The following is a 12081-nucleotide window of genomic DNA, read 5'->3' on the forward strand; positions in this document are numbered from 1 at the left end:
TATAAGTATCACATAAACAAAGATTTAAAAGATCATTAATAAAGATGTGGGAAAACAGCCGCTTTCTATACTGATGGTGGAAATATAATTGGCACAACTTTTTTAGTGGGCAATTTTGGCAGTCTCTATAAAATTTTTAGTAAGTGTTCCCTTTGTCCTAACAGTTTTACTTATTAGAATTTATCCTAAGGAAATCACAGAATAGGTGCATAAAGATGTAAGTACAGTGATCTTCATCACAGTGTTGCTTATAATACAAAAACAGTTTAAATGTCTGCTCTGGAATCTTTTTTAGCTTTTACAAAGGATAAGTTAGAAAAGTGGATCATGAAAGAGTATGTATAGTATGATCCCCTGCACATAAAGTCAGGTAATTGTTAGCCTTCTTTATTTTGTATGCCTACACACACACACACACACACACACACCAAGGCTCCTTACATGAGATAATATATAAAATGTTTAGCACAGTGCTTGGCACCTAACATTAAACAAATGGTTGTTGTTGTTATTGTCAGCTTTCAGTAACCATTAAGTATTCCACCATCAGGCACTGTGCTAAGTGCTTATGATAAGATACTATCTTTGAGGAACTCTGTCTATTGGTAATCGCCCTTACCACTTGCCCATTCTATGGTGTTGTTGGCTCTCAGACCAATTGTTGAAATACAGGGTGGACAATGAAGAGCGTCTCATCTGTACCATTACCACCAGAAATGTTGGTTTGAAATAATTGAAATATTCCCCTTATTTCAAAGTTAAAACCACAAAAAATTGTTTTAAAATTCTCTTCATTTCAAGATGAAGACGGAACCAGCTTGAATTCAAGTATCCTAGCAGCACTCCGAAAAATGCAGGATGGCTACTTTGGTGGAGCAAGGTAAGTGACCTCTACACACTTTTTAGTGAAAAGAAATGAAATTTGGAAACTGGGTATAGTAATGGTAGACTTGTAATGCCTTTCTCTGTGTCTTTTTTATTTATTTATTTAAATTCAATTAGCCAATACATAGTACATCATTAGTTTCAGATGCAGTGTTCAACAATTCATCCGTTGCACAGTATAGTCCCATTCTATTTAGAGGAACTCATTTTTGATAGTTCGAATGAAGGAATTTAATGTTATAGAGAAGGCTTGGAATGTTTCCCCACCCTGTTCTTTGCCTAGACCTCATCAATTCAGTGGACCAGAAAACTTATTCTTTCAAAAGCAAAAAAGCTACTGAACTGTTCAATTCTGGCTGCTTTTCTTTTCTCTTTTCCCTAAGTTTTTATTTGAAAAATTCCAAGCTTACAGAAGTGTGCAAAAATGGTATTGAACACCATATACCCTTCCTTAGGATTCACCTGTTGGTAACATCTGTTTCACTTGTACATTCTCTCTCGCTCCTCTTCCTTCCTCTCCTCTCAGTCCTCCCTCCCTTCCCTTCTTCTCTACTCTCCTCCCTCTCTCACACATACATATGTGCAAATGTACACACACACACACACACACACACACTTTAATTGCTGAAGTATGAGATTTAGCCAGAGACATCATGACAATTCAACTCTAAATACTTCAGTTTGTCTTATGAGGACAAGGGTATTCTCATAGCTGCAATACAATCATCACACTCACAAAATTCAATATTGATACAGTACTATTATTACCTAATCTGGAGTCCATATTCACAATTACCCAATTGTCCTAATAATGTTTTTTTCCCATACCTTTTTTTCCCATTCTAAGACCCAATCAAAGATCACACATTGGCATTTAGTTATTATATCTCCTTGATGTCTTTTAATCTAGAACAATTCCCCAGCCTTTTGTGAACCTTTCATGACAGTTTTCAGCACAGTTTTGAAGAAAGAAGGTCAGTTATAATGCAGAATGTCTTTCAGTTTGGTTAAAGTGGTATCTGGTAGGTTTCTCCATATCCTTTCTATGATAATCTTTAACTAGTCTTACCTTCCATTGGTGAATCAGTTATTACTAATGGGGTTTTAAAGTGATGATTCTGTGTTTCTATCATCCTGTGCATATTTATTAGTTAGAATCCTTGTGTTAAAAAAAAAGAGAGAGAGAGCTTTCCGTTATCCCCTTTTATTTTGTAGTTTTAGTGTAGCATAGATTCATGGATTCTGATTTTATTCAATATGCTATGCTCCATTCCTGTCATTGTTTTTTTCAGTGTTCAAATTATCCAAGGTCTGGCCTTTGGGAGCCCCTTCAAGCTGACTTCTTTTTCTTTTTTGTACATCTATTTTGAGTAATGGCCTTTATTGAGCCTGCCCACCAATTCTGCTTTGAGTGGGTTTTTTGCTTGAGCAGCGACCCACAGCTCACCTCACTGAAGGCAGAAGGACAGTCCCTCCAGTCTGCGAAGGGAAGTGGGAAGCGCATTGCTCCCCTTCATGGAAAGGAGGACAATGTCCTTCCTCTGAGAAAGCGACCAGGCTTAGTCCTTGCGCTAGCTTCCTTAGTTGATTGTGTCCTGGAAAACGTACAGGATGTTGGTGGCAGCCACAGCAATAATGTTCTCCGCCAGGTGCCAGGCTGTGGTTCTTGAGAAAATCAGTACTACTGACTTTCCCTTTGGGTTTTGCAATTGGCTTTATACATAGGAGAGGATATGGCCTACAATCCTCTATAATTCATAAAATTTTCAAATATCATCTTTCAATTCCAAAATGATCTTTGAGTATTTTTTTCTAATGATGTGATGGATTTGTGATGATTTCTCTTCATTCTGTCCCAGCTTCTCTGCAGCCAGTGGAGATTTTGGCTGGATGTTTGACATAGTTAGCAGCATAGTATATGGCGGTGAAAGAGAACAAAACTGATCTGCTGGTAGATTGTGAACCCATAATTTTAGTCTTTGTTAACACAACACCCCAGCCTACACTACACCATGCCTAGAAGTGCTGTAAAATTTCATATTTACAAAATTTATACTAATATATAAAAGCATTAGAAGTCCCCCAACCACAAACATTCTACGTATCCTTTTTCTTACTGAAATGTGGGGTTTTTTTAAAAGATTTTCTTTATTTATTTGACAGAGAGAGACACAGCGAGAGAGGGAACACAAGCAGGGGGAGTGGGAGAAGGAGAAGCAGGCTTCCCACTGAGCAGGGAGCCCGATGTGGGGCTCGATCCCAGGACCCTGGGATCACTACCCGAGCCGAAGGCAGACGCTTAACGACTGACCCACCCAGGCGCCCCCCTGAAATGTGTTGTTTTAAAAGGATTTCCTCTGATTTTCTGTTTTCTATTTGCCCTGTAACTGTCAGGATTCAAACAGGTAAATTGTCGGAGTTTTTGACAACGTCTTGCTGCACACATTTGAGCTTCATGGATCCTCGACCTGAGGGTAAGCTGTACAGTGAAGATTATGATGATAACTACAATGAGCTGGAATCTGGTGACTGGATGAACGGCTCTGATTCAACCCGTAATGGTAAGGGAGCTTCATAAAGGCAATGGCCTTGCTGGGCAAGAATACAAAGTAGTGTTAAGCATCCTCCTTAATATTTCTCACCGCCAGCAGTCTCACCCCTATTTAATACACCTAGACTTCTACTTTTGTTTGGCTTCACCTTTCATCCTTCTACTTACCTTTGGTTTCTGGTCTAATATCCCTGTGGTGATTGTGGATTATGGAGTTTGACTCTCTCTTACTAAGGTTAGGGAAGATTTCTGTCCTGTATATATATATGAAATGGCTGGTGATTTCAAAATGAGAGGAAGCAATGGTGAGTGAGAGCTATTTAATCAAATATGTAGTAGGAGAACTGTACATGTACAGTACTGCTTTTTGACATTTAAAAGTATAAAAATAAGAAACTCAATTGGAATGCTTTTTATATATAATGTTACCAGGGCCCATTAGAATCTCCTGGGAGGTCTGCATAATTTGAAAAAGCCTCTTCAGTGTGCATTTTGCTTTCATATTGCAAGCTAGACAAATAAAGCACAACAAATCTAATTGGCTACTAGGAATACAAGGATGATATAGTGAGAAAGCATCATGGGGGCATATATTAAAAATGTCTGAGAAACACCCTAAAGTGTTAAAACACTAACCTAGGCAAGGCAGGAATTACATTGTTTGAATCCCAAAGAGAGAAGGGCCAATAGGAGCGAATTCTTCTAGCTATCTAAAAAACAGTTCGCCTGCTTTCATTGTGTGGGTATTTGCCTGTTAGCCTATATCTTAAGGCAGCCAATTTCTTTATCTTAAGAGTGGTATGTTAGAGAAAAGAATAAAAATAAATTGGCTTTCTTTAGTGAGGTAGCAAGCATTATCTCATATACAATAGACCAACACATTATCAGTCAGAGGATGATTTTCTTGTTTGGGCTCAGCATTTATTCACCTAAGTGCCATTTAATTCACTCTGCATTTGTTTTTGTAAGATCTAAAATAGTGAATTTCTTCACTGGAAAGATACTATAAATACAAAGTTATTTCCTGCTATTAATAATTACCAAAGTCATGAGATCCATCTTGGCATAAACAAATATTTTGAAAAGCAGACCAGAATAATCATATATTGAGGTTGTTTGCTATGCTATGGGTAGTTGTGACTTTCATCTGTAGCACTCATTCTCTTACTTTCTAAAATGTTATCTTTTTCATGATATATATTACTATATTTGATATCATGCATTCTAAGTCACTTTATCCTCTCTGGTTTTACTCATCAGTGGTCTCACAATGGCCATGTTTATTGCTTGCCAGCCCTGCCATGCCAAGAACACGTCTCTCCCTATTCTTCATAATCCTCCACTCAAGTATCTATATTGTATGCAAGGTTATAATAATTGTCATTAGGATGTCACTGAGAATGAGTTCCGTTTTTACAGCTTTGCTAGTTTCCATTAATCACATCAGAACAGGAGCGCCTGGGCGGCTCAGTTGGTTAAGTGTCTGCCTTTGGCTCAGGTCATGATCCTGGAGTCCCAGGATCAAACCCTGCATCGGGCTCCCTGCTCAGCGAGGAGTCTTCTTCTCCCTCTGACCCGCCCCCCTCTCATGCTCTCTCACTCTCAAATAAGTAAATAAAATTTTTTTAAAAATCACATCAGAACACAGAAAAACATCTGGAGAGATCACTGAAGATGATCAGAAAAGATGATACATAACTGACCTCACAGACTTTAATATTGATCCAAACACTGTGCTTTCCAACTATAAATGTTGCAAATGTTCACGTACAGTCTGAAATGTTAGGATCCATGAGGTATGTGTATGTCTTTTGTTTCCATTATCCATAGTCAGAGATAATGTTATAGGAGGTGTATGGGGGAAGGAGAGTCCAAGAGGATAGGGACCATGTCTGTCTTCTTCACCACTGAAACCTCGGCACCTAGTACACCCCCTAGTACATAATGGGCAATAAATATTTGGTGAATAAATGAATACGGTGATGAAAAGGACCCGTGTGTGGCCGGTAATCCTTTTGACACCAAAGCCACGTGGAGATTGTCCTTTCCATTAGCAACTATAGCTGCCATTTATGGGATTTGTCTGTTTTTAGTGAGCTTCGGTGTTTAGTTGAAGATTTTTGCCTTTGCTCACAGAAGTCTCCTCCTGCCAGTGAGACTCCGAGGGCCCTATTCCACTCCTTGACCACCACTGCCGCCACCGCCACCCCCATCACATGCACATCCGTAGATTATGAAATCCTTGTCCACCTGTCCTATAATAAGCTCATACTGCTTTCAAGGACCCTAATAGTGTGTCAGCAAAGTTGAAGAACAGGTGGGTCCTGGTAAATGGCCATAGTTTCTAAATGGTAAAGCTACAAGATCACAATCCGCCGCCCGCGCCACCCACCCCCCCCCCCCCGCCAAGGACCTAAAACAGCCTACTTCCAGTGCTGTGTTATGGGCACAGGAGCTGATCATTCTCTGGTGGGGCAGATTGTGAAGTAACTAAAATGTTCATTTTTTTTTTCTCTTCCCCCTACCCCCACTAACCTTGCAGCTCGCTGTGGTGATGAAGTTGCTCGTTATTTAGATCACCTTTTGGCACACACTGCTCCCCATCCTAAACTAGCCCCTACCTCACAGAAGGGAGGGCTAGATCAGTTCCAAGCTGCTGTGCAAACAACCTGCGATTTAATGTCCTTGGTGACCAAGGCCAAGGAGCTGCATGTACCGAGTGAGTAATGCCATGACTCACTGGAGTCAGGCACAGGATTGACGTGAAGCCCAGGATGGGGGCGGGACGTTTGTTACAGTGCAAGCAGGAACTGTTTTTCACTGCTGTATCCCCAGCAACTCAGACAGAAGGAACATATTAGGCACTCAAATATTTGTAAAGTTAATGAATTGTGTATAGGTTTGCCGCTGATAGTGCCACGTAGCCCGGTTTAACCATTGCCTCGTGAGAAGCAGCAGACCAAGAGACATGGAGCATTTGAACATCGGGGTTAAAGTGATGGAAAAAGGTGTTTCCTTTGGGAAAGTTCCTCCTTTGGAAGCACTTTTATTTAAAGAGAAAGCACTGCCAACTATTAAAAGATAACCTTGCAACGAAGAGGGAGATACTCTCCCTTGAGCAAGCCGCCTCTGGTTCCCTTAGGCCAGCTGTGCCATTTACAGTCAGTTGCTCCGGGCAGCTTGTAGAGCTGCATTTCTCAACTACAGTAGTACCGCAACAACCCTGCCGTTGTCCTCCCCGTGACCACTACCCCCCTTCGGTGGGTATTTGCACTGGAGGATGTCTTCTACTACACACTGCTAGGAATAGCCACGGCTCCTAAGAGTATTCAGTGCCTCTATGGTAGCTGCATATGAAGGGACAGAAGGGCTCCTTGACCACACCGACAGGACCTAAATGGTAACATTTTACAGACGATGAGAATGATTGAGATGCATGTTCTTGCTGTCTAACACTTAATTGACCATTACTAACCACAGATACTAAGCATGAATCATTTAACATTTAGAACAGGGAAGAGCTCAGCGTACCCTTTGAGGATGCCTCCTTGACAAAGGGCTTATGTGAAAAAATCAACTTTATTAAATTACACTTCTACATTGTGATTCAGGAAACTTGAACTTAATTCCCGGCTCTGCTACTTACTTGCCTGAACAGTTTTTTGAACTCTGTATCTTTCTTTCTGTATCTATAAAATGCTGAAAGGGACCAGACAGTCTCTCCTTTAAGGTTATGGTAAGTATTTGGACTATAAATAAAAACATTAGGAATATCTCAAAGTAGGTCAGCCACTACATTTTTGATTCCCTACATGGAGTCATCCATTTATCTATTCTCAAGGAAACACAACTGCTGACAGCCAGATATTTCCCCAGGGCAGTCCAGAAAATAGAAAACAGAATTGGGTTCTTTCTGTTATATGGTATTCTATCAAAGTATCAGGAATAGCACCATTGTGATGTTGATTACATCCATAGGCTTTAGTATCTTAAATGGCCATTTAATGCTACAGTTCTAGGCATTCCACTGAAAGTATGTTTGATGGAACAATCTTTAAATTATCTGATACTCATATTTCTTTTCTGTGATATTAGCAAGAAACAATAAATTTCTTACTCTTGTTCTATAGAGAACAACTCCTATGCAACTCCATTTTGAGGGCAACTATGAATTTTTTTTATTTAAATTCAATTAGCCAACTGATGGTACATCATTAGTTTCAGGTGTAGTGTTCAATAAATTATCAGTTGCGTATAAATGTGAACTTTTTTTTTTAGTCTTCTAAGTTATCTAACCTTTCCCATAAATGTCAACCTCTTGCAGATATTCACATATATCTTCCTACAAAGATATTTCAGGCTTCCCGACCTTCATTCAACTTACTTGACTCGCCTCATTGCCCACGAGAGGACCAGGTAAACTTGCACATGAGGTTTTTTTCTGTCAGCTGTTCACAAAACTGCCATCTGTATGGCAAATAACAGAACTAGCCATTATAGTTTCTGCTAGTAACTGGTGGTAGGCAAAAGGCTACCCTGGTGAAGATATACTCCTTTTTAGTTCACTTTTTTCTTTTTTTTTAATTTAAATTCAATTAATTCACATGTATTATTTGTTTCAGGGGTACAGGTCTGTGATTCATCAGTCTTATATAATAACCAGTGCTCATTACAACACATACCCTCCCCAATGTCCATCACCCAGTTACCCCATTCCCCCCACCCCCTTTCCCTCCAGCAAACTTTTCTAGCCAGGCTCTAAGAAAACTAAATTGCTACATCATTCATTTTGAAGGTTTCATTGTTTTGTTTTACTTCTCATCAAAATTTAGGGAATTGTTATAGAAAAGGTTTAGAGGTGAAAAGATCAACACTCTAGGGCATTATTTAAGTTGAGCACTTGTGGGCTTATTTATTTATTTATTTTTTGTCCTTTCTCAAACTAAAGGTTCCCTCTGTTCGTGTAGAAATACATCTTCCTAGAGACCAGTCTGGGGAGGTGGACTTCAAAGCACTGGTTTTACAGTTGAAGGAGACCTCCAGCTTACAGGAGCAAGCTGACATCCTTTACATGCTGTATACTATGAAGTAAGTGATAAATATTCTCAGTCTCCTTTCATGTTCACGTAGAGAGGAAGTAAAACAGAGTAAATACAGCACAGCTTTGGAGTCTCATTGCCCTGGATTTGAATTTTGCCACCTACCCACTGTGTAGCCTCAAGCCTCAGTTGTTATCATTTATAAAATTTGGATTATACCTATACTCACAGAACTTGTAGAGATTAAACAAGATATAGTATCTGCAAAGTCTCTAATACAATGCCTGGTACATAGTAGGTGACCAATAACTGCTAACTATTATTATCATTATTATGGTTATTTATGGTCATTTCAAGCCTCTGTTACTTGGTAAAAATCCACAGATAAATAAATTCTTAACTCAAAAGAAGTATGAACATGGAGGCTTACAGGAAACAATAAACTAGCATTTCTGAGTATTTGCTATGTGTCCGGAACCCTCAAACTCAGGTATTTATACCTCAAACTCAGTATACCCAAATTAAACTCTCTCCTATCCCTCGCTTCCCCCCAAATATAACCTGAACTTCCTCATTTATTCATGTAGTCGTCAACCTGAAGAGGCAGGATGGGCTTCCCTCCCCTAAATTTGGTTTGGATGTTGAGACTGATGATGCCACCCATGTACCAAAAGAGTGTAAAATGTTTATTACTCACATAATGAGACTTCTGGGGAGAGTGGAACAGATTCCCAAGCTGGTCAAAAAAAAAGCATAAGTGAGCAGGGAAAGGAGTCTGCATTGGGGTTTTATTATGATTAGGAGGTGAGGCTGAGGTAAAGGTTCTCACCAGCACCAAAGGAGGGAACACTTGGATTTCCCTGACACCATGCCCAGGTATAGGCCGGAAGAGAAAGAGGAGCGGTAGGACTTGGAAGCTGTCGGTAGTCAAACATTAAAAGTGGAGTCGCATTCTGAAATTCTACATCCTTGTGGTTGAAACCAATACCTGCCTAATCAGCAAGCTTCACCCCATGTCCAGTTAAGCACCAAGGCTATTCAGTTTTACCTCTAAATGTTTACCTTCTGCATCACTAGCATGGCTGCCTTCACTCACATCTTTGTCTCTCACCAGGACTATTGCTATGGCTTTCTAACAAGTCTTCCTATTTCCACCCTGTTCTCCTCAAGCCCAGCCTCCACAGAGGAGGGAGAGTAACTTTTCTTTTTTACTTTCTAGGATAGAACGTAAATTTATACAAAAATAGAGAGACTAGCATAATGAACCCTCGGGGACCCATCACCCAGCCTGAGCAATTATAAACACATGGTTAATCTTGTCACATCTATATTCTCGCTCTCTCCCAGAGTATTTTGAAAAAGAGACCAGACGTTTTATCATTTCATTCCTGAATATTTCAGTATTATTTCTAAAAGTCAGTGAAGCTCTTAAAACATAACCACAATGGGACTTCTGATTCCAGACAAGAGAGATAAATGCATCTCTCTCTCTGTTCCTCCTGCTAAGTACAAGAGGACATTATTTATAAAACAAACATAACAAGGTGTTAAAAGGTGGAAAGAAGAAGGCAGACTGGTTAAGGACCTCAGGACCTGAGGACTGACAAGGTGGTGATGTACCTGGGTTTTCTTTGTTGCCTCATATATCCTGTATCAGATGCTGGAGAAGCCAGCACCCTGAAAATGCCGATGGGCACAGACGACAGGAGCCCTCAGAAAAACCTGTTCCTTCTAGACAAAGGACCAGGAAAGGGCAGACTAGCAAGACCAACAACTTTTAGACAATAACCACTCCTACCATAGAAAAATCTGCAGCCCTGCCCCTGTCCACAGGGACTGAGTGCAAAGCCCAGACGTCCACTCTGGCCCTACTGTAACAAAGGAGGCACTGCTCCACCTTCCCCTACTGCCACGGTGGGGTCAAAGAAGACCAAGTAGGGATCTGGGACTTCCATGCCCTCTAGGCGGTAATGAAGTCCCCCGGGTCTGTCTGACTCCAGAGCCCATGCTGCTTCCATCAGATCGTGCTGGTTAACGAGTAAGTGACAAAGACAGCTGAAAAGCCCACCAGCCCCAGAATCAATTTTTTACACCATTCCATTGTATCAAAAGTAGCCCAAACATATTTTTAGCCATTTGGGGCCTGCCTCCTTCGCATACTCCTTGAAACCTACTCCACATCTGCCAATAAGAAGCAACTAAAATGGGGCCCCGAATACCCCAAACCACTGCTGCCATTCATTGCTCTCTAACCGAGAGAATCCCCACATCACCTAGGCATGTAACTTCCTGTTCCCCTCTCCCCTGGAAGTTCCCTTGCGCTCCACCCCTTCTGGATGGTAGAGCTGGTGCCCTAGATAAGCCTCTGGACAGTCTTCTGCTCTGAGGGACTTCCCTTCTCATACAACCCTAAGTGCCACCCAATAAGCCTTGTTATGTGCTACCGCCCAAAAAATGACATGACATGACACCTCTGTTTCTTTCGTTGTTTCTTTCGTTCTTCCCTTAGGGTAAGGCACTCTATTCAACAAATACCTGTTGAGTGCTTATTATGTGCCAGGCACAAGGCTAAATACAAAATAATGAAGAGATAGAGAAGGTAAAACGAGATAAAGGGTAAGGACAGAATGAGTGTAGCTTGAATGAAAACTGAAGATTCAGTCAGGTAGCTGATATGAGCAAACAAAGGGAGTTGTACATGAGAAGCTCATACTTTCCCGCCAATTCAGATGATCCAGGGTTGACTGCCAACTCTTCTGTTCCTAGCATGGGTTTTCTTTATCTAATCCTGTATTACTAACTTCACCATAACATCTGATTGAACCTGCAGTCTCCCTAAAACTAGTATTCCAGGTAATGTCAAACCACTTGGGCAGAGTGTATATGATGTGCTGCATGGGTTTTAATACACTTGGAATTCTGCCCAATATCCCTCGTGGATTTAAGAGTAGAAGTTGGGAGGTGGGGTTTCGTATCTCTGTTGATTAGCATTCCTTCTGCAAATTGTCCGTTTATAACCTTTGTTTGTTCTATATTGAGTTATTTTTATTTTTCTTATTGATATTAGATATTACTATTTTGTTTATTATACTTGTTGCAGATATTTCGTCCAACTAATTTGCTAACTATTTATATGCCTTTCTCTATGCAGAAGTTTAGTTTTTATACCATCAAATCTGTCAGTCTTTTCCTTTTTGGCTCTTGGGTTTCTTGTCATGCATCCCCTCCCAGAATTTAAAAAATATTTTAAATACCTTTAATAATTTATAAAGAAATTTTTATGTCGGGGAGACTGGGTGGCTCAGTCAGTTAAGCGTCTGCCTTGGGCTCAGGTCCTGGGATCAAGCCCTGCATTGCATAGGGCTCCCAGCTCAGCAGGGAGTCTGCTTCTCCCTCTCCCTCTGCCCCTCCCCCCCACTGTGCTCTCTATCTCTCTCTCTCCCTCTCTCTCTCTCTCTCAAATAAATAAAATCTTTTTAAAAAAAGAAATTTTTATGTCTTTAATTCTACTTGGAATTTATATATGTCTTCTTACTCAGCATATCTAACCTCCAGTTCACTGTCTTTATCAGAAACCTACTACTTCCTGACCATGTTCATAGTATC

The 12081-nt window shown here is 40.4% G+C and overlaps 1 protein-coding gene across 11 annotated transcripts in view; it reads left to right on the forward strand.

Moving 5' to 3' along the window:
* PHKA1 (phosphorylase kinase regulatory subunit alpha 1) overlaps nt 1–12081 on the forward strand; it is a 138613-nt gene that overhangs the window by 104199 nt on the left and 22333 nt on the right. For 7 of the 11 annotated variants that reach the window (XM_081808647.1, XM_081808645.1, XM_081808646.1 and 4 more), the window contains 5 exons: nt 802–880; nt 3280–3446; nt 5979–6155; nt 7761–7852; nt 8385–8524. In XM_081808647.1, coding sequence (XP_081664773.1) covers nt 802–880; nt 3280–3446; nt 5979–6155; nt 7761–7852; nt 8385–8524 — 655 coding nt within the window. The remainder of the gene's footprint in view (nt 1–801; nt 881–3279; nt 3447–5978; nt 6156–7760; nt 7853–8384; nt 8525–12081) is intronic. The other 4 variants (XM_081808652.1, XM_081808654.1, XM_081808649.1 and 1 more) reach the window with 3 other exon arrangements.

Source organism: Leptonychotes weddellii, chromosome X, assembly GCF_054177405.1.
Source record: "Leptonychotes weddellii isolate Sample4059 chromosome X, ASM5417740v2, whole genome shotgun sequence".
Taxonomy (NCBI): Eukaryota; Metazoa; Chordata; class Mammalia; order Carnivora; family Phocidae; genus Leptonychotes; species Leptonychotes weddellii.